This window comes from Pistacia vera, unplaced genomic scaffold (genome assembly GCF_008641045.1).
Source record: "Pistacia vera cultivar Batoury unplaced genomic scaffold, PisVer_v2 Contig530, whole genome shotgun sequence".
Lineage (NCBI taxonomy): Eukaryota > Viridiplantae > Streptophyta > Magnoliopsida > Sapindales > Anacardiaceae > Pistacia > Pistacia vera.
The window spans coordinates 32746-59764 of NW_022196369.1; the positions used below are offsets into that span (position 1 = coordinate 32746).

At 34.9% G+C, this 27019-nt stretch overlaps 1 protein-coding gene, 1 non-coding gene and 1 pseudogene across 3 annotated transcripts; all 3 read left to right on the top strand.

Annotated features, from left to right (window-relative positions):
* The first annotated feature begins 17821 nt into the window (after nt 1-17821).
* LOC116107259 (probable RNA helicase SDE3) lies at nt 17822-22982 on the top strand. 2 transcript variants are annotated; one of them, XM_031393555.1, is made up of 5 exons: nt 17822-18019; nt 19111-19913; nt 19994-20164; nt 20806-22260; nt 22586-22982. In XM_031393555.1, exons 2-5 carry the CDS (start codon nt 19140-19142, stop codon nt 22826-22828), a joined length of 2643 nt encoding a protein of 880 aa, XP_031249415.1. In that variant the 5' UTR covers nt 17822-18019; nt 19111-19139; the 3' UTR covers nt 22829-22982. The 2 variants fall into 2 exon arrangements, with proteins under 2 accessions (XP_031249415.1, XP_031249416.1); XM_031393556.1 differs by lacking the exon at nt 17822-18019 and adding an exon at nt 18035-18314.
* Nucleotides 22983-23169: 187 nt separating this feature from the next.
* LOC116107262 lies at nt 23170-23330 on the top strand. Its single transcript, XR_004124424.1, has one exon. It is a non-coding gene; the product is annotated as a U1 spliceosomal RNA (small nuclear RNA).
* Nucleotides 23331-24191: 861 nt separating this feature from the next.
* LOC116107264 lies at nt 24192-24320 on the top strand (annotated as a pseudogene).
* The last annotated feature ends 2699 nt before the right edge of the window (nt 24321-27019 follow it).

Below are 27019 nucleotides of genomic sequence, written 5' to 3' on the forward strand. Positions count from 1 at the left end.
ATAATTACTTTAAATTATTTACATTTTTATAAATAGGGAAAAATAGCTACAGTCAAAAGTCGGTATTATTTGCAAATCCTTCTTTCGGAGTTATCCTTGTTAATTTATTGATAAAATTTGTCCAAAATGGTTTCAACAATGGTTTCATTTTTTTGGTTTAAATGAAAAAAATTCTCCCACCTTCGGTTTGGGAAGGATATCAATTATTTGCCAAAAATTTTAATAACAGTAAAGAACTTTTGCTAGCATTTTCCAGTAATTTCTTAATTGCTTGGATAATGAGTTGACAATTTTATATCACTGCACCTCCTCCAAAATTCAGAGAATTATGAAGAAAATTCTTTATTAAATGGTGGCCTCGCTTTTCCATCCAAAATGTTAGCCCGCCAGCCATGCAAGTATGGATTTCTCAACACCTTCATTTATGTCAACCTCAACAACAATCAACATTTCTGACGTAAAAATCAAAACTTTTGGCTGAGTTGGCTCAATGCCAAACTACTCAAGATATAGACAAAGTTATTATGGCTATTAGATCTTCCTCATCAAATTTTGTGATTATGTGTGTAGTATTATCTTCTATCCTATTCATTTGTTGACTAATAGTGTGAAGAATTTGAATAGAGTAATTGTTTTGATATTGAATATTTTTAATATCTCTTAAAGTTGGTTGTTTTTTATCATCATCTATTTTATTAATTTTTTAAAGGGTGATGCTATTATCTCTGCTTATTGATGTTCTATTTTTATTTCTTCTAGAGGTGGATGTACAGATGTAATAGTTTTATTTGTTGATGTTTGCCAATTTTTTGTTGTATTAGTTGTTACAAAAATAGTTTTATTTTCACTTAAATTTTGATAATATTTTCTAGTTTCTAACCAATTAAAAAAATAAATATTTTTTTTTTAATTTTTCTTGTGTATTGTACCATTAAGATCTAAGAGTATTTTGCTTCTTTGGTTTGAATAATTTAAAGAAAATTTGTCTTAGATATTTATAATAGATATTGGTATATTTTTTAAATTACTAATGTCTTTTACTAATGGAGGATTAACAAATTCAAATATTACATTTTGTCTTAAAATATTTGTTGTAATTCCTTTATTATTTACTGTGAAAGGGTAAATTTGATTAATAAAAGGGGTGCCTAATATAATATCTTGATCTAAATCTTTTGCTAGAATAAAAGTATTTTTAATACAAAAGTTTTGTATACATACATGAGCATTAGATAATTTATAATTAATGTTTAATTGTTGACCATTAGCTCCATGTAATATTTCTTTTCTTTTTTCATAATATTTTGTCGAAATTAATCCTTCTCTCATACAATTTTGATTTGCTCCTGTGTCTACTAAGGCTTGTGTAATAATATCTAATTCATGATTAATATTAATCCTAATATAAACATACCATTTTTGAAATTGAATTCTAGAGATTTCATTAATAAACGATTCTTCAGTGTTGTAAGTGAAGTTAGGAAACGCTGTCGTATCTACCTAAAGTTAAAACACGCATCCAACTATTGATTCCCAGTAAGATCTCACGTCTCTCATTCAATCACATCTACAACAATATAAAAGTAACCTACTTTTCCAAGATTTTAAGGTAACAAAATATCAGATATTCTCTCATTTTTGCTCACGTTTTTGCTGTGTTTTTAAGTGATTCTTGCTCTGTATTTTTCTACTCTTCTTAAAGATCTGCTGTAATCAATTAAGTGCGGTTGAAATTCACTTTTAGAGGGTAGATTACTCTTGGGTTAGGGTTATCCAGGTTAGAGTCTCTCCTAGGTTTGATTACGGGTCAGCTTTGTCTTGAGAAGAGAGATTTGAGCTTGCGTAAAGAGATTGAGTCTTGATTGAGTTGTAATATGGATATTTGAATCGATTAGTGCAGAGAGCCCCATCAGTTGTGGAGCTCAATGTGGACGTAGCCTATTCACCTTGAATAGGTGAACCACGGTCATTCTTGTGTGTTGTTTGTGTGTGTTTGCTTTGATTTGTTTGCAAGAACTGTTCTTGGTAGTTAATTGGATCAAATCACAACATTTAGTTTCTTCAACAATTTTTCATTCTGATTTTGAGGTTGATGGTTGTCCTATAGTTTCTTTAGAGGCTTTTAAGCATAATAAATCTATCTTAATTTCAAAATTATCTTTCTATAATTCTTTGACTTGATTTTTTAGAATAGTAATTTCTTCTTGCAAGTCACTAAAAGTAACTTGTGTGGGTTTTTCAAATCTTTTTAATATATCTTTTAAATTATAAGGATCTACATCCTTTTGTTTTTCTTCAGATAAAATTAATTCTTTAAGTTTTAATAAATATTCTCTCTTAATATCTTCATCCTGAATTTTATCAACAATGTCTAATAGAAATTCTTTTGATTTAGTGATAACATTTATTGTCTTAGGTCTAGATGTTGATATCATATTTATTGATTTCATTGCACAGTAGCAAGACCCCATGCAATCACAATCATTAGACTCTTGTGAAGACTCACTCATTGTTTAAGAAGAATTCTCTTGAATTTGATAAATCATATCTACATTATCTGTATCATAACTAGATTCTTCTTTAGAGTTTGTTTGAATAATATTTAATAATTGTTGTTTTAATTCTGAATCTATTTCTAATTTTTTAATTTGATTTTTCATAGGACACTTAGTTGCATAATGACTTGTTGTTTACATTTCCAACATGTGATAGGTTTTTTGGATATTTTCTTATTGGAAGATTTTTTATTTTTATAATCAGGCTTATTATAAAATTTTTGTTTATGTTTATAATCTCTTTTATAATAAGGTTTTCTATATTGTTTATGTTTTTTTATCTCTTTTATAGTGAACAGAGGGAGATAATATTTTTTCATAACCATATTGACTACAAAATCCACTTAATTCTATTTTCTTTTGTTTTAATTCATTTTTTAATTTAGCTTTTAATTTTAAATCAGTACAAATTATTAAAGCTTCATTGTTAATAAAACTAATTAAATCTCCATAAGTTAAATCTTCATAAGGTATATTTCCATCATATTTTCTGTATAATGCATTTTTAACAGTTTGACTGAATACTCTAGGTAGACCATCTAGGAACCTTTCTTTCTAATAGGGTTTCCTGCAGTCTGTTCTTGTGAATACTTTTTGTAAAATTATATCCTTATACGATCTAAAATTTTCCATGGTTGGACATCTTAAGTTTGATAATATTTCTTGTGATTTTTTCTGAAAGCTTGTTGGGTCTCCTACAAAGTTTTTAGTTGTTGCATAAATTAATGTAGCTACAACGTCTCCTTCTTCTTGTTCATACTCCATTTGACTCTAACCTTCTGTTTTAACTTTTCTAATCTTTTTTGTTGCATGTAATATGTGATATTTATGTGTTTCTGGTAAATCATTATCCCGAGTCTTAAGCATTCTAGTAAATCCTGAGACTAATATTTTAGCTATTTGATGATCAGTGTTGTCATGAGATTTATAAGCTAATGCTGACATAGTCATTTGTTGTAAAACATTTAATATTTGATGTTCAGCTAATCCATCTATATTCCATTCATCTATCCTTGTTCCATTATAGTTAGATCTTGATATTGTGTTAAATCATCGAATTGTATATCGGGTAAGGAAGGTTTTGGATAATAATTTCGAGTTTTAGGATATTTCATATTATTTTTCATTTTATTAATAGATAAGTTTTAAATTTTTGATTTAATTCTTCTATAGGGTCGGATTTTGTAAGAACATTAATATTTGATTTAGAGGGTGATGATTCATTAAGTTTTTTACTAATAGTTTCTAAAATAGTATTATGATTATTAAATTTAACAATTTCTTCTTTGGGTATATCAAAGGGTTCAAAAAATGGTTTAATATATTTTTGTGAATAAAGAGGTGTTGAATTAGGAGGTGAATTTTCTATTTCTACTATCTCCTTCTCCGGGGTTTTTGAAAATTTTGTTATTATGTTTGTCGTATTATCTTCTATCTTATTCATTTGTTGACAAATAGTGCGGAGAATTTGATTAGAGTAATTGTTTCGATGTTGAATATTTTTAATATCTCTTAAAGTTTGTTGTTTTTTATCATCATCTATTTTATTAATTCTTTTAAAGGGTGATGCTATTATTTCTGCTTGTTGATGTTTGCTAATTTTTTGTTGTATTAGTTGTTACAAAAATAGTTTTCTTTTAACTTAAATTTTGATAATATTTTCTATTTTCTAACCAATTAAAGAAATAAATATTTTGTTTTAATTTTTATTGTGTATTATACCATTCAGATCTAAGGGTATTTTGTTCCTTTGGTTTAAATAATTTAAAGAAAATTTGTCTTTTTTATTTTATTATAGTTTTGTAGGAATTCTTGTTTTAATAATTCTTTGTTAATTTAAAAGGGTTTAGTTATTGTGTTAATTTGACTATAATTTCCTAACACTTCTAATTGTGTTGGTGAACTATGTGGAGTTGATGTGTTTTCATATCAGGTTTTGGTATAGGTGGGGAGTAATTTACTCTTACTAGTTTACTTGTTCAACTGGCTGATGAGGGCCTAGGCGTAGTGATTTCTTCAATCCTATGGTTGTGATGATTTTTATTAGTAATTATGGGTTGATTTTGTTCTAAGGGAGTTTTTCTAAATTTTAATCTTATTGTACCATCTGGTTCTTGTATTATTTGTTGTATTTTATATTCATTTTGATCATGCAGAGGTTTTGGAGGCATAATTTTTCTAATTTCCAATCTGTTTGTTTAATAATTTCATCCCAAGCTAATCTTTATGGAGTAAAAGTTTTATATTTTGTTCTATTAGCTTCCATAATAACTGTGTCCTGGTGGGGGCATTCTAATGGCTCTTGAACTTATTATGGCATTCATAACTTTTTAATAAATCCTATATATTAATGCTACTGGTTGGGCTTTATCTTGATAAGTGAGATTAGAAGCTTTTTAGTTAATAGTTAATGCAGACATTATTGTTGGATCATATAAACCTACTGTGAAGTTTTCATAACAATCAAAATATACTGGACTACTTTCTAAATTAGAAGTTAATACTCCTATAATGAGTTGTTGAAATTTAAATTTCTTGCATCTCTTAACAGTACTAATATTGGAATGTTTTGTCCTAATCTAAATAATGGTTTTACTGCTATTCGTACTAATCTAAATAATCCAATGTGTAAAAATTTATAATTGTTTTGTCTGTGTTTATGTATTGCTTCTTCAGAATAAAGTTGAATTTCTTCAACCTTTTCTTCAGTTATCATTATTGTGTCTTCTATTGTTTCAATAAAATAATGTAACATAAATTCAAAACTACCTATTTGATATATTGTGTCTTTTCTAACTGGTGGTATGTTCCAGTTATGTAAGTGTTGATAAATTTTTGCCATATTGATTTCTTGTGTGTTAATTGATTTAATTAATTCTTGATTATTGTTTGTTGTTGATTATTACTTCTAATAGCGTTATTGCTACTATTATCATCTTGTCTACTGCTACTTCCTAATCTCCTTAAGAAATTAGACATTTCTAAAATAATTATAACCTAAAAGTTCTAGTTTTGCTCCTAGATTACGGGACCACCAAGGTACGGGACCACTTCCGAGACCACCTAACACGGCTGACCAAGCGCAACCTAGAATCAATTATAGAGTTTTTCTAGATTAAAATCTTTTAGATTTATCTAATCCTTAATTTAACTAAGAAATGAACAGTACTGTGGATAAACAGTAATAAATAATAAACTGCTACAGTATGTAAACAGTAACAGTGGTGAACAGTGATGGTGAAACAGTGTTGGCTACAGTACTACGGTGATGGCAGTTTATTTTTGAGGTTTTTGAATCATAATTCCTCGCTTCGAATGACACTTGACTCTAATACCATATAAAACAAGATCTTTAAAAATTGAAGGAGGTCTTTTGTATTGAAAATGAATGGTAAATGTTATTGTAATAATAAATGTGAAAGGAAATAAAATAATGTAATAAATGTGAAAAGAAAAGAAATAATGTATTGCTTTTCCTCCTAGTCTGTATATTCAATACATCTGATTTTTTTTTCATATATAGTTTCTTTCAAAATAAACAAATTAGTCTGCATATACATTATAATGTATTGGAATAAGTACGTAGTTGGAATATTATTAAAATGTTGTATATGGTACCATAGATAACAATATCCCTATCTTGATCACTATATCATTTTTTAACTCTTTTAGAACCATGATATGAGAGTCTTTATAGGAGGTAATTTTATCTCGATACAATTGTTGAGATTGTGGAGCCAAATTCAATCCAAATTAGTGTCATAGTAGGACATGAGTTTTTCTAATATGTTTCTATGTATAATTGTTTTTACTTTAGGAACACAATTAGGAATATGAATATAATTATATTAGAAATTAAAAGAAAATTCCTGTTAGGATATGAGATTTGAGTTTTATTAGGAATAGTATCTCATATATTACTTATAAGAAGGGGTTAAGTCCTAGAGTTAGCGATGACAAAAAGAATAGAAGGTAAAGCCACAAATAGAGAGTTAATGTAAATCTCATATGGAGACTGAACCATTATAAATCTTGTGTTTGTATGCAATGATTAGAAACTTGACCCATGCAGTGACCTGGCCATAGATCGAGCGGTTTAACCAATTTGGTAGGCGGGTCAAACCGGTGTCTAAAGGTTTGAAATCTAACAAAACCACCCATAAAAATTCTATAAGTCCCTATAGGTTTGAAATCTTGCAATAACACCCCAAACACCATCGTTGGCATTGACAAATAGGGCATGTTTCCGACGATGACAATACTCCCCATCACCACGAAAACACTTCCCTCAGCCTCCTGACCAAAACCCATCTCACCCCTCCCTCGTTCGCCTCTTCAATCGCTGGCAACATCGAGCTTTGTTTTACGATTTCTAGTGTCATTGTTTTACGATTTTCGTTCGATTCACTCACCGAAAATCAACGCCGTTGCCACCATTCCACTCACCAACCATTTCTCTTCAAAAGCCTTAACATTCCAACCTTCAATTGTTTACAGATTGATGTCCTAATGTCTAGGGTTTTGAATGAATTGAAAATTTTGTAACCCGACCTAGTAAAGGCAGCGGGTCATAGTTGAACCGGTTTAATCAGTTGAGTTGGGGTGGGTTCCTAATCATTGTTTGTGTGTGAGATTATTTATTTGTCCTTGCATTATTTTGCTTTCATAGGGATTTAAGATTTGCTAGCATCCGACTAAATCCCCACAACAACAGTAAGTCAAACTGAAGTATACACTTTGTCATTAAGTATCTCTTTGATAACCTTCCCATTTTTTTAAAATACAGATCTCTTGTACCGTACATAAATTATAAATAAATAAATAAAAAATTTCAATATAACTTACTTTGTACAAAGTTTGCATTGGAGCCTATAGGTGGTACAATTGATGAGCGCTTGGTCGAAGAAGCTAATATAGATTAAAAAATGTCTTAAGCAATGTTCTTCTATAATAATGATTAATCTGAAAAAGATGAAGAGTAAGAAGTGTTTAATTTCCAGCTAATATTTGTGTATGCATTGGTTTTCTAATTATTCAGATGAAGAGACGACGGTGGCCATGGCGGAAGCAAAAGATGCCGCAAACTTTGGACGTACACAGAGCGAAACCAATTGTGAAGAGGATTGCAAACATAATGTACAAGGGAAACAGATGTGTGTTTGTTTGTACCCCAGTTGAAAATTTCATTTGAATTTCTGTCAACCATCTACTTATAATTGGTGCTAAATTAGATAAACTGAAAACAGTTGTTTTTCTAAGTATGTATTTAACTCTTTCTTAAGGAAAGACATATCAGTTAATATATTAACCATTGGGGATGATCTCTTTTGTTTGCTTCACTCTCTGTGTTGTTGTCCATTTCACAGCATGTGCTATAATGAACAAAACCAATCTGGTTTCCATTTTAGTTATATAAATAAGGGCAAATATTATACCACAGTCAAATAATTAAAATAAGAAAGACACATGTCAGAAAACAAAATATTTTAGGATTCGTTTGTTTTGTTATTTTGGATATGATTTTGAGTATAATATTAGGTAGTTGAATAGGGGAGTATTACGAGGTAAAATTTAAAAATTAACAAAAAAACCCCATAGGTTTGCTAATTTAACTAAACACCCTGATATATAAAAATTTTATAAAATGACAAAAACACCCCCACCCACCTACAGTGCCAGATTCCGGCTACCACCATCGAAATCGGGTTGGAAAATGGCATTATGACGCAAATCGGTCGGATCTGGCGGGTAAGGCGTCGATATGGCATTTTCCAGCCAGATCCACCACAGATCTGGCTGGAAAAGGCCAGATCTACGGTTAGATCTGACCGTTGACGGCCGTAAAAGTCTAGATCTGGCCGTCAGAGACGACCAAAGATATGACCGTTGTTGTCGGTCAACGATGAATTATTGGCCAGTTCCGATCGTTTGTAAGCCGTTGTGATAGATTTTGGCTACCACCGACGGTGGTTGTTGGAATCTGGCAAGTATGAGTGGGTGGGGGTGTTTTAGTTAATTTTTAAACTTTTTTCTAGGGGTATTTAATGAAATTAATAAACATAAGGGGTCTAAAAGTAATTAAAAAATATACTAATATTTCTCAAATAACAAAACAAACAAGTATTTTGGGAATAGGATTGAGAATATGGATAGAAATAATAAGCCAAACAGAGCCTTATATTTTGATGCATTGAAGAATGTGCTGTAATGAAGCCAAAACAAGTAACAACCCAATGGAGAAAAGTCTGGTTGTAACTATTGTCTGGAAATATGAGGAGTAGCTTCTAACTTCTGTCGTGTGGACTGTAGAGGTTTTTCTTGAAATACTTAAAAAAAAAAAAAATCACTTGGGTTAATAATTTTAAAATATCTTTGAATGTTTAACATTACTCTTTACTATTTATTCTTTCTTATATCGTTATAATCATATTGGATAAATATACATATAAAGAGACATAGTTGTTATGTGGAAAACTCCCTAAATAAAAATTGTTAGAGTTGGGTGTTAGATTACCCATTTTAAGTGTAGCGGAATATTTTTACCAAGTAGATTAGGAGATTTCAGATTTGAACATTTCATCCACAAGTGCATAAAATAAAAAACACAACCATATATATGGTTCGGCTAAAATCCACTTTTAGTCCGCATCCATGTGACCTTGTCCAGATCGAAGCAATCCACTAAGTTAAAAACACTTACAAGATAATGTTCAAAGTTGATCTAAAATACAGTAAAAAGAACTCCCTATTTAACTTTACACTTAGCACCACACTCTAATCCTCAACGTGTTGAAACTCCTTGGACCTTCTTCACACCGGAAACACACCTGAAAACAGCTTGTGAACCACCAAGCTTCAAGCATTGACGCCATGCACTAGCATCAGCAAAGGAACCATGTTCCAATAGCCATCAAGACAATGAATGATATGTTGAGGTTTTGGCACAAAGATGAAATGAACCAATGAACCTTTGAAGAGAAATATACTTTAAGAAATTTTAGAGTACAAAGAAGAATAAAAGATCAAAATGCTGGATTCAAACACGCAAGAAGAGATATTATATAATATAGGGTTTCTTGCTTAACACATTTGTGCCACGTTAGCCAACAAGGTGCTGACCTATGTTTGTCCAAATAAGGAAAATATTTATTCTTTTGGTTTAGACTACAAAACAAAGGCAAAGTATCTTTATTCCCTAGGACCACTTAAGGATAATATGACACATGTAAAAGGTCCTAAAAAGTAGCAACAAAGATAAAAAAAATACCTTTACTACTTTATCAGACATGCAACTTGTGCTGGGTTGCAAATATCTGAAGTGAGTGTAAGCAAAAACTGTTGTGCACACACACTCGATGTGAAACGAGCCAAGATAAGTCTAGCAGCCAGTGTGCACACAGAGCTATTGTGCACGCACAAGACAAAAGAAACAAGCCAAATCATAAGATTGACAACCAGTGTGCACACAAAACTATTATGCGTACACAAGTTATAAGTTTGACAAACATGAATATTCTACATTCTCCCTCTTTGTCAAACTTATGAATAAAGAACATAAACTAGAGAGATCAAGAGCAAACTTGTCTCAATCAACAATTAAACTTGCAAATTTTCAAGTAACAAACATACAAAAAAAATCCAACCAAAAGCAACACAAACACAAACACAATGATAGCCAATAAACCAACAAAGCAAAATAAAAAAAAATCTGAACTCAATTAAAAAACAGCAGCAAAATAACGCCCCTATGGAGAGATAATAGTAGATCAGTTCAACAATAAACAAGAACAATTAAAAGTTTATCAAAGAAATAACTAAAAAGTCTAAAGTCTTAAAATCACTCACTCCCCCAAACTCCATACTTACTCCCCCTCTTTGTTCATAAGTCTTGATGATTTTCGAGAGGGAACAGATGAGCGATGAGCTTTCCTCTTGATCCTTTTCTTGGGAAGAGTAGTGATGGTGACATGAGTGTCCTCTATTTGTACATCAAAGGCAGTAGCAGATGTGGTCTCAACAGCATCATAAGAGGACTCTTCATGGACATGAGGGGCATCTTCTCTGATAGGAGGAGCAACTTCTTCGGTGTGCATAAGAGAGGCATCTTTTTCTTCGGAGTGTTGTTCAGTTTCATGTGAAATTGCATCTTTGGGTTGATCATTGCCTTCATGAGCATCTTCTTCTTCTTGAACGATAGTAGCAAGAACAACAACAGATACAACAGGGACATCAGTAGGTACAATAGGAGGAACTTTAGGAATTGCAGCAGAATCAGTCCGAACAAAGAAGGCAAAATTTTTCTGCACTTTCTTCATTGCATTCTCTAGTTTGTCCAGCCTATCAATGAAGTAGAAGTGCAATTCCTTCACATATTGGAGAACATTCTCCATAGACATCTCCAGGTCCTGCATTGCAACAAATAACTTGGACTGCCAAGTGTTAGTGCATACATGTTCAGTAAGGGAGGAGGGTGGAATGTTCCTTGATGGCGGCCTAAAAGACTTCTTGGTGACAATCTTCAGGTTTAGTACAAGCTCCACTTCATAGAAACTTGGTTTGTAAGTGGTAATGATCCTATGGATAAGGGATGGGAAAGGCAAAATCTGAAGAGCATGTGTTGATTGAGCAGCCAACCTAATGCTAGTGAAAATGAGAGAGGCAAAATTGATTTTCTTTCCTAGCCTTATCCCATAGAGAAGTTGAGTTCTTTTAGGCCTAACCGTGTAATTGTGCATTGAGGGAGACCAATTGGTTAGAAATTTTTTGACAATAAGCGACAAAAAAGTGCAAGAGCACTAGGTTGGAGAGAACCACTTCTCGACCATATTTTAATTGAGCCCCCAGTCACAACCATAACAATATTGTCTAACTCCAAACTAGACAACTTAATGGGTTTCTTGACTTTTTTCAATCGTAAGGCATCCCTAACAACCTGTTCATTAAAGAGAACCCAAATGACCCCTGACATACACTCTGTCATTGTGTTCATTAGAGTTGGGGTCAGCATCATCAAAGCCAAAATTGGCATAAAACTCTTACACAAGAGTTTGAATAGGTGCAGTCAAACCCCGAGACCGTATTAACCCATCTATGCTTCTTCATCATAGCATGAAATTCTTTAAACTCCTCTAACCTAACATTGGCCTCGCTCACAATTATCTTCTTGACAATGTGGTTTCTAAACCTATTCTTGGCCGCACGTAACAAAAGGTGAGATTTTACCAGTTGGAGCTTCTTCCATGATTGCCTTCCCTTTCTTTTTCGCCATCTCTACCAGTGTCAAAGGCTTTGATGGACCAGCCTTCACAAGAGTAGCCTTGCAGGATTTGAGGGAAGCAATAAGAGTGTTGTCTGAGGTGCTATCAGACGATGAGGATTTTTCAGGTGAAGCAGTGTTTTATTCATTTGGTGTGCTCACATAGGTTTGGTGGTCACTGGAAACATGGGATGGATCAGGTTTGGTAGAATGGCTGGACTCTTCCTCTTGATATTCCTATTCAGAATCAGATTCTGACTTCGATAGAGAGGGTTCTCTTGCCGGAGTTTGACTGCGCAGTTTGACCTTCTTCAATGTTAGGAACCCCTTTTTGAGAGACTCTTCCATTGCTTTTCTTTTCGGGTCTTCCATGGCTTTCTTCCTTGAATCCATGAGATAAGCCAAAAAACTAAAAAAATTCAGAGAAGGTTAGGGAGAAAAATCATGAGAGATGAAAAATAGAAGGCGGCACTATAGGGTTTTGGAAAAACTGACGCAAAAGTGATTTAGGGCAAACAAATATAGCAGACAGTCATATATAAGCCCTAAAGAAAGTTTTACCAAAAATAGAACTCTATCCTAAGTAAGTGAGCACAGTGCAATCGTGTGAGCACATAGCATCCCAAAAGACATTAATTTTTTTTTCAAAAGACCTGACAGTCAATTTGTGTAAGACATGAATTTTTGAAGGTCAAGACAGTCAATTTGTGCAAGACATCTTAATAGATAAAATTTTCAATCTTGAAAGGCACAAAAACTCGTAAGGAAGTTGTCAACATAATGCAATCAAAACAACATTTCCTTAACCACACACAAGAGAGATAAAGTCACAAAAGCTTGTCTAAGTGTATGAAAGTGTCCTCAACGAGGATTAAATGACACATTGGTCAATTAATATTTTGTAAGAGAAACTCCCTATTCCCTCATGCTCTACAAAAAATTGCATTTTTCTTTTTCAGCATAGAAGATAAAGATTTGATGATTTTCTTTCAAAACATAACTAAAATGTAGCTTTCACACTTGCAAGAAGGTAGTCTTCTTAATAGTAGATTTTCCAAAATATAGGGATCTCTACAAATAAGAAAATTACTCAAAAATGACTGTACACACTTTAGGTAAGGTAGCTATTTCAAAATGGTGACAAGAATGGACAAACAACTCATGATGAGGTAAGGTCATGCTATAGAGAGAGTCTCAGTGGACACAACATACTAGAGTTAGCACACAGACAAGAGAAAAATTGCAATTAGAGTGCTAGCACAGATCAAAGGACTTGACAAGCAAAAATAAAAGTAGCATGTTCATGCTTTATTCATCAACAGAAATGAAAAACTATTCAAGTTAAAGTAGTCCAATGGACTTCCTCAAGAAAACAAAATTATCATAGTCAAGTGCTTTTGTAAAAGGATCAGCCAGTCGGAATTTTGTGTTCATATGAGCAAGTGTAATGATGTTCTCCTCAACTAACTCTCTAATGAAGTGATGTCTTATAATAATGTGCTTAGTCTTAGAATGCTAGATTGAATTCTTAGAGATGTTAATGGCACTTGTGCTATCACAAAAAATTGTCACACAATCTTGGTCAACACCATAATCATACAACATTTGATTTAACCATAAAATTTGAGTGTAACAACTCCCTACAACAATATACTCAGCCTCGACAATGGATAGGGAGATGACATGTTGCTTCTTGTTGTACCATGTGACAAGATTGTTTCCAAGATAGAAACATCCACTGAAGTGCTATTTCAATCATCCAAACTTCATGCCCAATCCACATCACTATATCCAACCAAGCAACTATTAGAATCAAATGAATGTCAAAGACCAAAATCACACGTACCTAAAACATATTTCATAATTCTTTTCACTGCATTTAGGTGCAACTCAAAAGAGTTAGCTTGAAACTTAGCACAAACACCAACACTAAACAAAGATCAGGCTGGCTTGCAGTCAAGTAAAGAAGGCTTCCTATCAGGCTTTGGTACATCTTAGTGTCTACTTTTTTACCATGTTCATCTCTGGACAGCTTAAGGGTAGCACTTATTGCACTCTCTAAACAAAATCGTTTTAACATGTTTTTAGCATACTTAGATTGGGAAACAAACATGCCATTTTCCAATTGTTTAATTTGAAGCCTAAGAAACATATTCAACTCCCCTACCATACTCATCTCAAACTCATTTTTCATCAAGCTAATGAATTCAAGTGCATGTGAGTGAAGTGTAGAACCAAACACAATATCATCAACGTAAATCTATGCATACAATATTTCATTGTTAACACACTTGATAAAAAGGATTTTGTCGGCATTATCTCGTTCATAGCTATGCTCAAGAAGCAAAGTTGTCAACCTTTCATACCAGGCCCATAGGGCTTGCTTCAACCCATAAAGGGCTTTCTTCAATCTATACACATGATTGGGTTTGTGGGGGTCTTGAAAACCAATTGGTTGTTCAACATACACTACTCCAGTGAGTATCCCATTCAAGAAGGCGCTTTTGATATCCATTTTGAATAGTTTGATCTTAAGGCAGCAGACAATAGCAATCAGCAGGCAAATTGACTCAAGTCGGGCAACAGGGCCGAAGGTTTCATCAAAGTTGATTCCCTCCATTTGAGTATAGGCTACTAGCCTAGCTTTCATCCTAACAACATTACTAAACTCATCAGTTTTATTCTTAAAAATCCATTTGGTACCTATTATGTTGATTCCTTCAGGCCTCGACACAAGTGTCCACACAGCATTTCTTTCAAATTGTTATAATTCTTCATGCATGGCTTCAATTCAATTCTCATCTTCCAATGTTTGCTTGGCATTCTTTGGTTCTACAAGAGACATATAAAAAAGATGGTTAATTTTATTTTGAACCATCACCTCATTTGGATCTTCAATCACAGTTGAAGGAGAATAAGCTTTTTGTATCCATGTTGGTAGATCTATTCTTCTTGGATTACTTCTTTGAGTAATCTCATCAGAGAGATCAAAAACCAGTTCAATCCTTTCATTTTGCAATGATGAATCACAGGATAAATCTTTACAAAGAGCATATCCAGTTGCTGCAGCACCAGAACCGTGTGGAAGCACGTTTGAAGAGGACCTAGGTTCATGAGATTCAATTGTGTTCACACCATTTTGTGTGGGCACATAAGAAGAAGACATGTCTTGAATTTCACATTCTTGAGAATATTCTAAAAAGTATTTTGCATCACTAAACACAACATTAATAGATTCTAAAACTTTTTCAAAATGCATGTTATAAATCCTGAATGGACGACTATTGGAAGAATATCCAATACAAACTCCTTCATCACTCTTAGAATAAAAATTACCTAAATTCTCTCTATCATTCAAAATGTAACATTTACATCCAAACACATGAAAATAAGAGAGATCAGGTTTCTTACATTTCCACAACTCATGGGGAGTTTGAAAGGTACCTTTTCTGAGATAAACTTTGTTAGAAATATGGCAAACCATGTTAATAGCTTCAGCCCAAAGTCTTGTAGGAATCTTTTTGGCATTAAGCATCACCCTAGCCATTTCTTGCAACACTCGGTTTATCCTCTCTACAACACCATTTTGTTGAGGTGTTTTTGGTGTTGAGAATTCATGGAATATGCCCTACAAATCACAAAAATTAGCAAAATCAGCATTTGCAAATTCCTTACCATGGTCACTCCTAATTCTCACAATCTTTATAGCCTTGGAACTCTTCTCAACAAGGAACCTTTTACTAATTTTTGAAATGCATTGAAAGAATCAGATTTCTCACGTAAGAAGTCAACCCAAGCAAACCTTGGAAAATCATCAACACAAACAAACACATACCTCTTAACTCCCAAACTCTCGGTGTGCGTAGGACCCATTAGATCCATATGGAGCAATTCCAAAACACATGAGGTATTGAGATTAGACAAAACTTTATGAGATATCCTGGTTTGTTTACCTTGTTGACATGAACCACAAACATTAGCTTTTGGAGGTTCAAGTTTTGGTAGCCTTTTAACCACTTCACTTTTTGAAAGTCTTACCCAATCCAGTTCATGTGACCAAGTTTCTCATGCCACAAGTTTGTGGAATCTGTTTTTGATTTGAAACATGACACACGGTTAGAAAGCAAGTAACAATTGTCATTGGACTTTTTTCCCTCAAGTAAAGAGACACCTTTACCATTCAAAATTTGACATTTGTCCTTTGAGAATTGAACCACAATTTTTTTTTCACAAATCTAACTAATACTAATCAGATTAGCTTTCAAGCCATCAACAAGTAAGACATCTTTCAAAACAAGAAAATTAGGTAGCACAATTGACCCTTTGCCAAGAATTTTACCTTTCTTTCCATCTCTATAAGTGACATGCCCACTATCAACCGATTCAAGTTCAGTCAAGAGAGATTTATTACATGTCATATGCCTTGAACAACAACTATCTAGATACCAAACATCATTTTGAAATGCAAGCAAAGAGGTATGAGACACAAAACAGTTCACATCAGCCTTAGGTTTCCAAGTTCTTTTGGAAGAAAAACCATTGTTAGCATTATGATTCACATTAGAAAACAAACTATGATTTTCAAGAACTTTCTTCAAATAACCAATAACCTGAAGCATTTGGGTCTGATGTAACCTTTCGTGTTACAAAAATTGCAAATCGGAATGAATTTTGTTACATTCATAGCTTGTCTCGCAACAGCACCTTCAACAGGAGTTTCGGTGGCCTTAACAAACATGCTTGCACTAGCTTTTGATGTGCTAGCACCAGGATTGAAACCCAAGCCGTACCGATCTCCGAAAGATTTTCCTTGACCAAGGATTTCATCAAGCTTGAGAGAACCTGCATTCAATTTATCAATGATGACCTTAGCCTCAGTTAGTTCAATAGTAAGAACAACAATCTTTTTGGACAAGACTTTCTTTTGCTTCAACAAGGTAGCATTCTCAATACCAAGAGATTGCAACTTTTTCATAGCCTTTAGCCTTTAGCCATTGATCAAACATTTTATCATAAGCTTCTTACTGCTCAGCATATATGTCAACAGTGTCATCTAAACATTCACTCTTACCATCTTCTTGGTTCACGGTGAAGGCAAGAACATTTTTATAATCACCTGAATTATCATCATCACTCTTAACACTAATTTATAAACATTAAAATTAAAATAAAATATCATTCCCAATAAATGCTTAATTTTATTAAATTAGTATAATTTTCAAAGTTATTATTATTTAATAAAAATATCATTCCCAATATTTAATTAATATATACAAACATAATTAGTGAAACAAATTAATTGTTGATTATTAACAGAAAGAAAAAGAAAGAAAATATTCTAAAAAAATATTGTTTTTGATATAATATTTGATGCAATGGGTTGGAGATGCAATATAGTGAAATACACCAAAAACCACATTAATTTGATGTGAAAGTTGTATCAATTTAGTGTTTGTGGTTGGAGATGGTCAGAATATTAATTTTGGGTGAGAAAGTGATATTTTGAAACTTTTTGGGCAGAAAAAGTAATTAAGGCACACTTTGGGTGGGAAAATGTCGTTTACTCTTGATAAAATTCATGGATCTGTCATGAAGTACAAACAACTGAAACAAGCCCTGATGAAACATGAGACCAAGGAAGTTTTGCCCAATTATTTCCAATAATAAAGCACTCATCCAATGCATACTATTTGTCTTCTGTTGACTAGCTGAAATGGTAAAATAAAATGCATTTGAGTAATTGAAAATAATCTATCCACCAGCAAAGCAATCCTTCTCTCATAAGTTACAATGAATTTCACACACATCAAGGCCATGACAAGACCCCACAAATCTCCATCTTGTGGTTGTGGGTTCAAGAATTAACCTTCAGCCAATCAAATTGACCCACACAAGAGTCCATATTTCTCTATGGTGGTCTTGCATCTACAGTATAAAGTTCAAGCAGACCTTTTTGGTTCTGTTTATTAGCAAGCGCAACGCTATAGTTTGGAGTTTTGTCATAGCAAAACCGATTCATATTCTATTTTGACCCAAACAAAGACCTTTCTCTCTTTCAGTACCCAGTGATCTTGCCACGTTGCCACATGTCCCACCTGTTATGTGTTTCATTTGATTCGGACTTTCGGAGACGTGGACCTGAAGAGCCACACAGAGAAAGTGTGCTTCCGTACAGAAACTACACTTTTCAGACAGTCTCCCTTCCCTTGTAAGTTTCTAGCATGTAAAGCAAGTTCAGTGTTTTCTTTAGTCTTCTACTGTCCTTTGCAATTTGAGAGCAAGAGCAAAAGACTGGTCAAGTCCTTTTAAAAGCAAATACATAATTAAAATATTCATTTTCATTTTCACTTTCACTGTCTTCTGCTTTCTTTTTGAAACTTTGAAGTTCTCTCTGTATATAATATGCTGAGATTACTCAACTGGGTTCTCTTAGTTTCATCTCTATCTCATTAAAGTTTTCAAATTTCCACTGTCCCTTTCCGTTTTGAAGGTTTTCAGTAGGGGTATGTTCTTGTAATCCCTTTTTGGGTTCTCTGTATCACTTAGATTATGCTTAATTTTATTATGTTGTGTTATTTTAATCTGCATCTATTCAATCTTGTTTGTATTTCTGTTCTCTCATTGGGTTTATCTAGTAATAATGGAGAGCTTGTTTTATTTTTTACTGGTTCTACTTGGAAGGCTGTTACTTATTGCAATCATTGAGCAATTTGTAATTTATATTCAGTTTATGGTATTGTTATCTCTGGTATTCTTTTAGAAATTCTTGTTTATGGCAAAATGGTTGAATAAAGTTCCTGGTTTTGTATCATCATGCCACAATTTGAAAGTTTTCCTTTTATTGATTTCCATTTTAATGTGGTTACCCTTGGAAAATTGTGGTTGAAATAGAGAACATAACCTTCCCAATATGAATGTAGTTGGAAGTACATTTCTAAATTTTGTTTTTGGTTTTCATTTTATATTAATCTTCCAGGAGTATAAATGTGTTATTCTTCATTATTAGAGGAATAAATGAACTTCATTCTTCTAGGTTCACGAAAATCTTTTTAGCAGATTTTATTTTGTTTGGCTTTGACATTTATTTACTGATGTATCATAGGCTGCAATGTGGATTTTATATTTTTGTGATGTTAACGTTTTCCTATCAGTCCTGGGAATATGGCACCATCACTTTTGATCATTAATTTGGTGATTAGATGTGGATATTTGAAGCCTAATGTCATATATGAATTATGTTGCTGAGTACTGTGTATTAAATGTAAGTTGTATTTACTTGTGTTTTTTTGGGAATTTCAGGGATTTGTTTTATTCATATCAGCTTAATCATGAGCAAAGAAATTAGAGATAGTTGGGATGATGAATGCTCTGTTATAGGAGATAAAGGAGAGATTGGGTTTATTGATTTTGAGGATGATCAGTCTGTCTTAAGTTATGACCCAAACGGAGAGGGTCCAGTTATTATATCCATTCCATTTCCATTTCTTCAAGGGAAACCTCAATCTGTTTTTGTAGGAGAAACTTCAAAGTGTTCAATAACTATAAAGAACTCTACTAGTGACCCAATGGACATTTGGGGAATTAAAATATTCTGCTCAAATCCTGCGGACTCTTTTACATTATCTCTTATGGAACCCAACTCAAAATCAGAAAATATTCAAGGCTTCTTGGAAGGATTTTCTATCGAGGACAGAGTGCTTCAACCTCTCCAGACTTTAACGATTTGGTTATCTTGCAAACCTAAGGACATGGGTTTGCACACAACTGTGGTGCACTTTGATATAGGAGATGATAGAATTGAACGTGTGGTATTTCTATTGGCAGAAGACAAAGTCTCTCAGTCTCTAGCTTCTAACAAGCCATATAGAAGACAGCCTAGAAAAAAGAATTTTGCTGTTGATGAATATGTTGTCTCCTCACGTCCAGCTAGGACAACAAATCAAGGTTTCAAGTCTAGGCTCCGAGAATATCCAATCCCAAAGGATGTTCGAGAGTTGCTGATGAATAAGCAACTCCCTGAAGTTGTAGCTCAAGGTTTAGCGAGGAATAACTATGCTGCTTTCTTCAGTACATTGCTTATCATGGAAGAGCTACGTTTGGAGGTAATTATTAATACTTGATCAGTTTGTATGTCAGACAGATCTTCTATCGGTTGGCTGTAAAATTGGTTACTTTGTTTCAGGAAGATATGCGGTCCTATAATTTGGAATGTGTCAGAATGAGGAGAAAAGGGGCTCAATCCCTGGCTCTTGAAGTCCCTGGGTTGGCTGAGAAGAGGCCTTCACTTGTACATGGAGATCATGTTTTTGTGAAGCTTTCTGCTGGCAGCTCAGGTGATAATAATGTGTATAAGGTTTGTTCCTTCTTTTGGATGAATTATCTTTTCTCTCAGATGAGTTGGTTCATCTTACCATGTATTAAACATCAGGGTATTTTGATGCTGATATATTTTGGTATCCATTGGATGATGCTAGTGAAATTTTTTGATAATATAAAACAAAGTAATGATTTGTGTACTGCCAAAGCTATAGCTTAAGTGCATGGAAAATGACATGAAATAGCATATTTGTTGAGGATATTTGTAGTTGAGTGCAGTGTGGCACATGTGATGCGTGTGCGCACTACATACAGTGTTGCACTTAATTTTGTTTCTTATTATATTTCTTAATTATGATTATATCAATAGAAGTAGCTTTAACTCGATAGAGAGCTGTTATTACCTTAAAAAGGCTGCATTTTAAAGTCATGAGCAGTTCTTAAAGAGTGGGTTTTAGGAGGCAGCACCCTTTCAGATCACGGTACTGCCTATTTATGAGTTCATTTCATTGTTCCCCTGATGAATAACTGATTAAAATTTCTTTTATACAATTAATATGAAATATATCACCGTACGATAACCTTGATTGGTTTATTCTTGGGAATGCGTAGACTACCTCTCACTTTGTTTTGAATATTTTAATCTCTCTTCCAAATTTTTTAACTTGTGTCTTTCAGGGTCACATCTACCATGTTGAGGCCGATGAAGTGCTTCTGAATTTTGCGAAAGAATTCCATGCTAGTCACAAAAATGAGAATTTATATGATGTCAGATTCTCATATAATAGGGTAGGCATGAGGAGGTTGTATCAAGCTGTTGAAGCTGCAGAAAATTTAGAATCTGTTCTTCTATTTCCATCACAATCAACCAAAAGGAGATTGGTTAAAACAAATCCTTTTATGCCATTTACAATTCTAAATGAGGAGCAGATGTGTTCCGTTGAAATAATCCTTGGTTGCAAAGGTGCTCCTCCGTATGTGATTTATGGGCCTCCTGGTACGGGTAAAACTATGACTTTAGTGGAAGCAATCTTGCAAGTTTATGCCACAAGAAAGAATGGTCGGATTCTTATTTGTGCTGCTTCAAACAGTGCTGCAGATCACATATTAGAGAGACTCGTTGGTAATCAGGTGGTTAAAGTGAAAGAGACTGAGATATTTCGGCTTAATGCTACTAGCCGTGCTTATGGGGATGTTTCCCCCGACTATATTCGCTTTTGCTATTTTCAGGATTCCATTTTCAAATGTCCTCCACTTCAGGCCTTGAGCCGTTATAGGATCATCATATCTACCTATATGAGTTCAGCTCTACTTAATGCAGAAGGTATTAAGCGTGGCCATTTTTCTCATATCTTCTTAGATGAGGCTGGCCAAGCTTCAGAGCCAGAAAGCATGATTCCCATAGCCAACCTTTGTCGTAGAGAAACTGTAGTTGTTCTTGCAGGAGATCCAAAGCAACTGGGTCCTGTTATATTTTCAAAAGATGCCGAGGTTTTTGGATTAGGAAAATCTTATCTTCAAAGGCTATTTGAGTGTGAATTTTACCATAATGAAGATGAAGGTTATGTAACAAAGTTGGTGAGAAATTATCGGTGTCATCCGGCAATTCTAGACCTCCCTTCAAAGCTTTTCTACAAAGGAGACTTACTTGCATGTAAAGAAGATACCTCTTCCTCCATTAGTGCTGAGGTGGATTTCCTTCCTAACAAAGAATTTCCTATTCTGTTCTTTGGCATTCAAGGCTGTGATGAAAGAGAAGGCAATAATCCGTCATGGTTTAACAGATTTGAGGCAAGCAAGGTTGTTGATATCATCAATAAGCTGAGAGAAAGTACTGATCTCAATGAGGCAGATATTGGGGTTATAACACCTTATCGCCAGCAGGTCCTCAAGATCAGAAAAGTACTTGAAGCTTGGGACATGCCTGATGTTAAGGTTGGGAGTGTTGAGCAATTTCAGGGACAAGAGAAAGAGGTTATTATTGTATCGACTGTCAGGTCAACAGTCAAACACAACCAGTTTGACAGAACTTACTGCCTAGGATTTCTTAGCAATCCAAAGAGATTCAATGTTGCAATTACCCGTGCCAAATCATTGCTTATTATTGTTGGGAACCCACACATAGTCTGTCAGGTATTTTCTTATACTTTGCCACTGATATCATGAATCTAAATTTTTTATACGCTTGCATGCTAGCTTTCATAGTTCCTAACCAATGTATTCTCCATTACTGAATTGTGTGCTGAGCCGTCTTTTGTCTAACCTTTGATATCATCATAAAAGGATGTCAGAAAGAAGTTAAAACATCTTATTAGAATCAAATCTGTAGCAAATGTATAACACTAATACATAGTGCTCAATATCTCGTGGAATATGCGTTTATCTTTTCTGGCTTTAGGCAACAAATGACTTATTAAGACGTTTTAGCATATTAATGATTTGAGTTTGTGTATTGCAGGATCGTTACTGGGACAAGCTTTTATGGTATTGTTGTGACAATAACTCATACCAAGGCTGTCCTCTCCCCGAAAGACCAGACCATGCAGATGAAATGCTGAATCCAGAAATGAACTCAAGTAATGAATTTGAGAGTCCACACTCAAAAGTAGGGGCATGGGGCCAACCATTTCAAGGAGAAGACATTCCAGAAATTCCACAACCTGTTACTGATGAAGCTGAGTGGTCGGACGGCTGGAAGTAAAATTTCCCAACTTGTTACTACATGGATTTTCCTTTTTTTTCTTTTTTTCTTTTTTTCTTTTTTTTGTCATGTCTGGATGATTGCGTCTTTAGAGTTTTGATTTACATATAACTACATGGAAACTTGATGGTGAATACAAAATGTATTAATGGTAGATTACGTCTAATTGTTGCCATTTTGTAGAATAATAGTGCAAAAAGGTTTGTTATATTTCATAATCATGATGAAAATCTTGTGCAAACAACATAGGTTAGTTGTGAATAGATTTCCCACATCGGGAGAATAGAGGAGGAGGAAAGTGAGGTGCAAATATAAAACGAAAGATACAAGCAACATAAAACATACTTACCTGGACGGGGTCGATGGGTGATCATGAAGGCCCATGGCCTAGGTTGGTGGCCTCCATTGCACTTGGGAGGTGCACCCACCTAAGGTCTGCTCAAGTGGCAGAGCCTACGTCATAATTTGTGGCAGCGGGGGCCTGCGTTCGCGCGGCCCCTACCTATTCGTAGTTAAGCTTATTTATCTTAAAAACGTGGGATTGATCGAATTGTGGCCCGCTCTGAATGGCTCACGCGGGACAATGTTTTTCTTAGAATATTGCCTATTGGGTTACGTGGGCTTCTCCTTTTTACTTAGCCTGTTAGATTACATGGGCTTCTCCTTTTTACTTAGCCTGTTAGATTACATGGGCTTTCTCCTTTTAGTTGGCTATGGAAGTGTGTACAAGCAAATTTCACCCATTATAATACAGCGAGCTCGATTAGCTTAAAACTCAGTTTGGCTATGAAAGCATGCACGGGCTTGATTAGTTGGCTATGGAAGTATGCGGGCTTGATTAGTTGGCTATGGAAGTATACACGAGCTCATTCTTGTAACAATCGAGCTCGGCTCGCCTAAAACTCAACTCGATTACAGTCCTATCAGATACCTTGATCAGTCACTTATTGGTTAAATTTAAATTGAAATGTTGGAGGCTTTGGGCTCCATATAAGCCTTCGCCGAGTGATGACTTGAAATACTAGAGCTATCACTTCCATTTGTGTTATTTCGATATTTTTCCTTTGATTTTTGTTCCATTCTAACGGAGCATTTTATTGGATTCAATTCACTAAACTGTTAGTAGTGTTCGGATCACAAACATAGAAACATATAATCATGGGCTCATGGGCAAATCCTGCGATATTGTATTTTGAATTACTTACTAGAAACACATTTCTACCTAGTTCTAAGTTGTTTTTTTCTTTTTTTTTGGGTTGTATTTGTAGGAGTACAATAAAAAGCTGCTTAGGAAATACTTCTCAAAGACAAGAAAGAGGTACTGACAAAACACAGAAATTAGTAGCCAAGTCAACTTGCAAACATACCTGCCTGGATGGGGTGAATTACTGATCAGAAGACTCATGGCCAAGAGTGGTGGCCTCCATTGCACATGGCAAGTGGCTGCGTCGTAATTTGTGGCGGTGGGGGCCTGCGTTAGGGCAGCCCCTGTCCAATCTATGTCAAATATTTGCTCTGTTTTTTGACAAAATCTTATTTCTATGATCCTCCTAACTCTAGGCTACACATGCCTCCTGATATCACTAGTCATTTATCTCCAGATTGTCTCTGCATTTAAGGCCTTAAGTGGTGATTGGGGTTTATTTCCTTCTCAACGACAGAGCTTATTTGCCAATCGTCTCACTAAAGCTGATTTTGACCGAGATAAATATGACTGCCCATATTAATCTATAAGATTAAAATATTTCTTAACTTATGAATAAATAACAACCTAATTTCAATCAATTAAAACTACACTTCGGTTATCTCATACTGTGCTGTAACATTAAACAACAAGTACTCGTTGATCCTTTTGATAGGATCAAACTGAACAGTGAATGCAAGAAAATGCTAAACTAAAAAGTTAAAAAAAAAAAAAAAAAAAACAGTTATTTAATTCATGATTACTATCTCGACTTGACGTATTCCTACCTAAGTACCTTTCTCTTAAAACCACCCACCTCAACAACTAAATCATCACTGGAGATTGATTTATCAACCATCACTCTCCGTCCTTTCAAGTTAACAGACGTTGATGGTTTCATGTCATGGGCAGGTGATGATCAAGTAACAAGATCCATCACACGGAACACTTTCACTTCCAAGGAATAAGCTTTCACCTACATAAAGGAAGTATGCATCCCCCACCCTTGGTGTAGATCAGTATGCATTGATAACCATTCGATCGGACATGTTTCCGTCTCTCCAGGATCCGGCGACGAGAGGTGTAGAGCTGAGATAGGGTATGCTATAGCTGCCAAGTACTGGGGGCAGGGAATTGCCACCAGGGTAGTGAAAATTGCAGTTGGTGAAGCTTTCAGGGACTTCCCAGAGGTTCAAAGATTGCAAGCTTATGTTGTTGTGGAAAATAGGCTTCAATAAGAGTGCTAGAGAAGCTGGGTTCCTAAAGAAATATAGATATTTTAAGGGGAAAATAGTAGATTTATATAGCTATAGTTTTCTAACTTCAGATTCTCATGTCCTTAATCAGAATTATATGTTTTTGTTATGTCCAATAAATTAGGGCTAACGCAAGCTTACGTCAGCAAGGACCAATCAGAGTTCAGGAAAGCTTTGTGCCGCTCAGGCATTGCCATGTCGTCCAAGGGCGAAAGGAGTAAGGCTGTCATCAATTTGACAGATAAATATTTGGCTAGTGAGTGGCTGGAGTCGCCCACCTACCCAAGCCTTGCGCAATTTAAGGGTATCTCTTGTACAATTAGCCAATGGGAAGCAGAATAGGAATTGTACGACACTTGCCCGCTTGCAGACTTGTAATAATTACCTAGAAACCTCTTACTATAAATAGAGAGCTCCCCTCTCATTTTCGGGATTCTGATAACAAAAAACACTTACTCTCTCTCTCTGTATTTCTATTCTCTGATTGCTACACGCGACTTGATTGTAATCTCTTATTTATAAAAAAATAGTAGACGTAGGATTTGCATAGAGCATCCGAACCACTTTAAAAATCGTCTCCCATCATTTTCTATTCACGTGTAATTTCCAAGTCAGCTTAGCACTTTGCACGTGTGAATAGTTGGTGTCAAAAATCAAGCATCAACAGTTTGGCGCTAGAAGGAGGGCTTGATTTAGTATCTGCTCTTCATCAGGAATTTTCGATCAATTGATTTTGTTCGCCAGCAAATGGCTCGTGGTTTTGAAACAAAGCGAGCTAGCCTTAACAACGAGGAAGTCCCCCGAGTACAGGATGACACTTCTCCCGAAGTGCCCCCGATTCAATAAAGTACCGCGACAGATATTCCTTCGAGCTCATAGCTCGATCCAACTGTGATGGATTACCTAGAAAGGTTCAATAATACTCTCCAAACTGTTAACTGAAGCTTAAACCGTTTGGATCAGGTCGTACCAGCCGAGTCCGACAAGGCGGTGCCATCGATGAAGACGCCTATAGGTCACACTAATGCCCAGAAACAGGCGAAGGCATATGTCAAGCGCACTACAATGCGTAAAGACAAAGGAAAACAGGTGACAGGTGATGGGCCAAAGGGCTCTAAGGGACCAACGAATACCGATTGTGAAGTAGGTAGAATACCTGTGGCTTTGCAACTTGGCAATATGTCGCATCATGAACCGTCCCGTGCATATCGCATAGGCACCCCCACAAGAGTGCAAGGCAGAAAGATTCCCACTATCGCCGGAAGGATAGCCTTGACTATCATCGTGAGGGAAACCCCCACCATTCGCGGGTTGGTTCTAATCATCGTGGAGGTTGAGATAACTCCTCGAACCATTCATTACCTTCACATGGCTCCAGTCAGTGCGTGTCAAGGTATGCCTAAGCTTTCAGCTGAGCTGAGGAAGAGTCTGATCTGCGGTATTTCCTCAATCGCAATTATGAGGGTCGAACCCACGTTGTGGAGAGTGATCCTTAGGTAGCTCTGCTGCCTCAGATGGAGGAGTTATAGCGAGCTCTGAATTAGCTTAGAGCTCAGCAAAATGAGTGTGGGCAGGTCACTGAGGTGTCTCCCTTTTCTCCAGTAGTGTTAGTTGCTCCTCTCCCATCAAGGTTTAGAATGCTCGATATGCGAGCATTTGAAGGGAATTATGATCCGCAGGATCACCTCTATGAGTTTAACGACCTCATGGAACTTTACAAGTTTCCAACTTGGCCAAATGTCATTGTCTGGT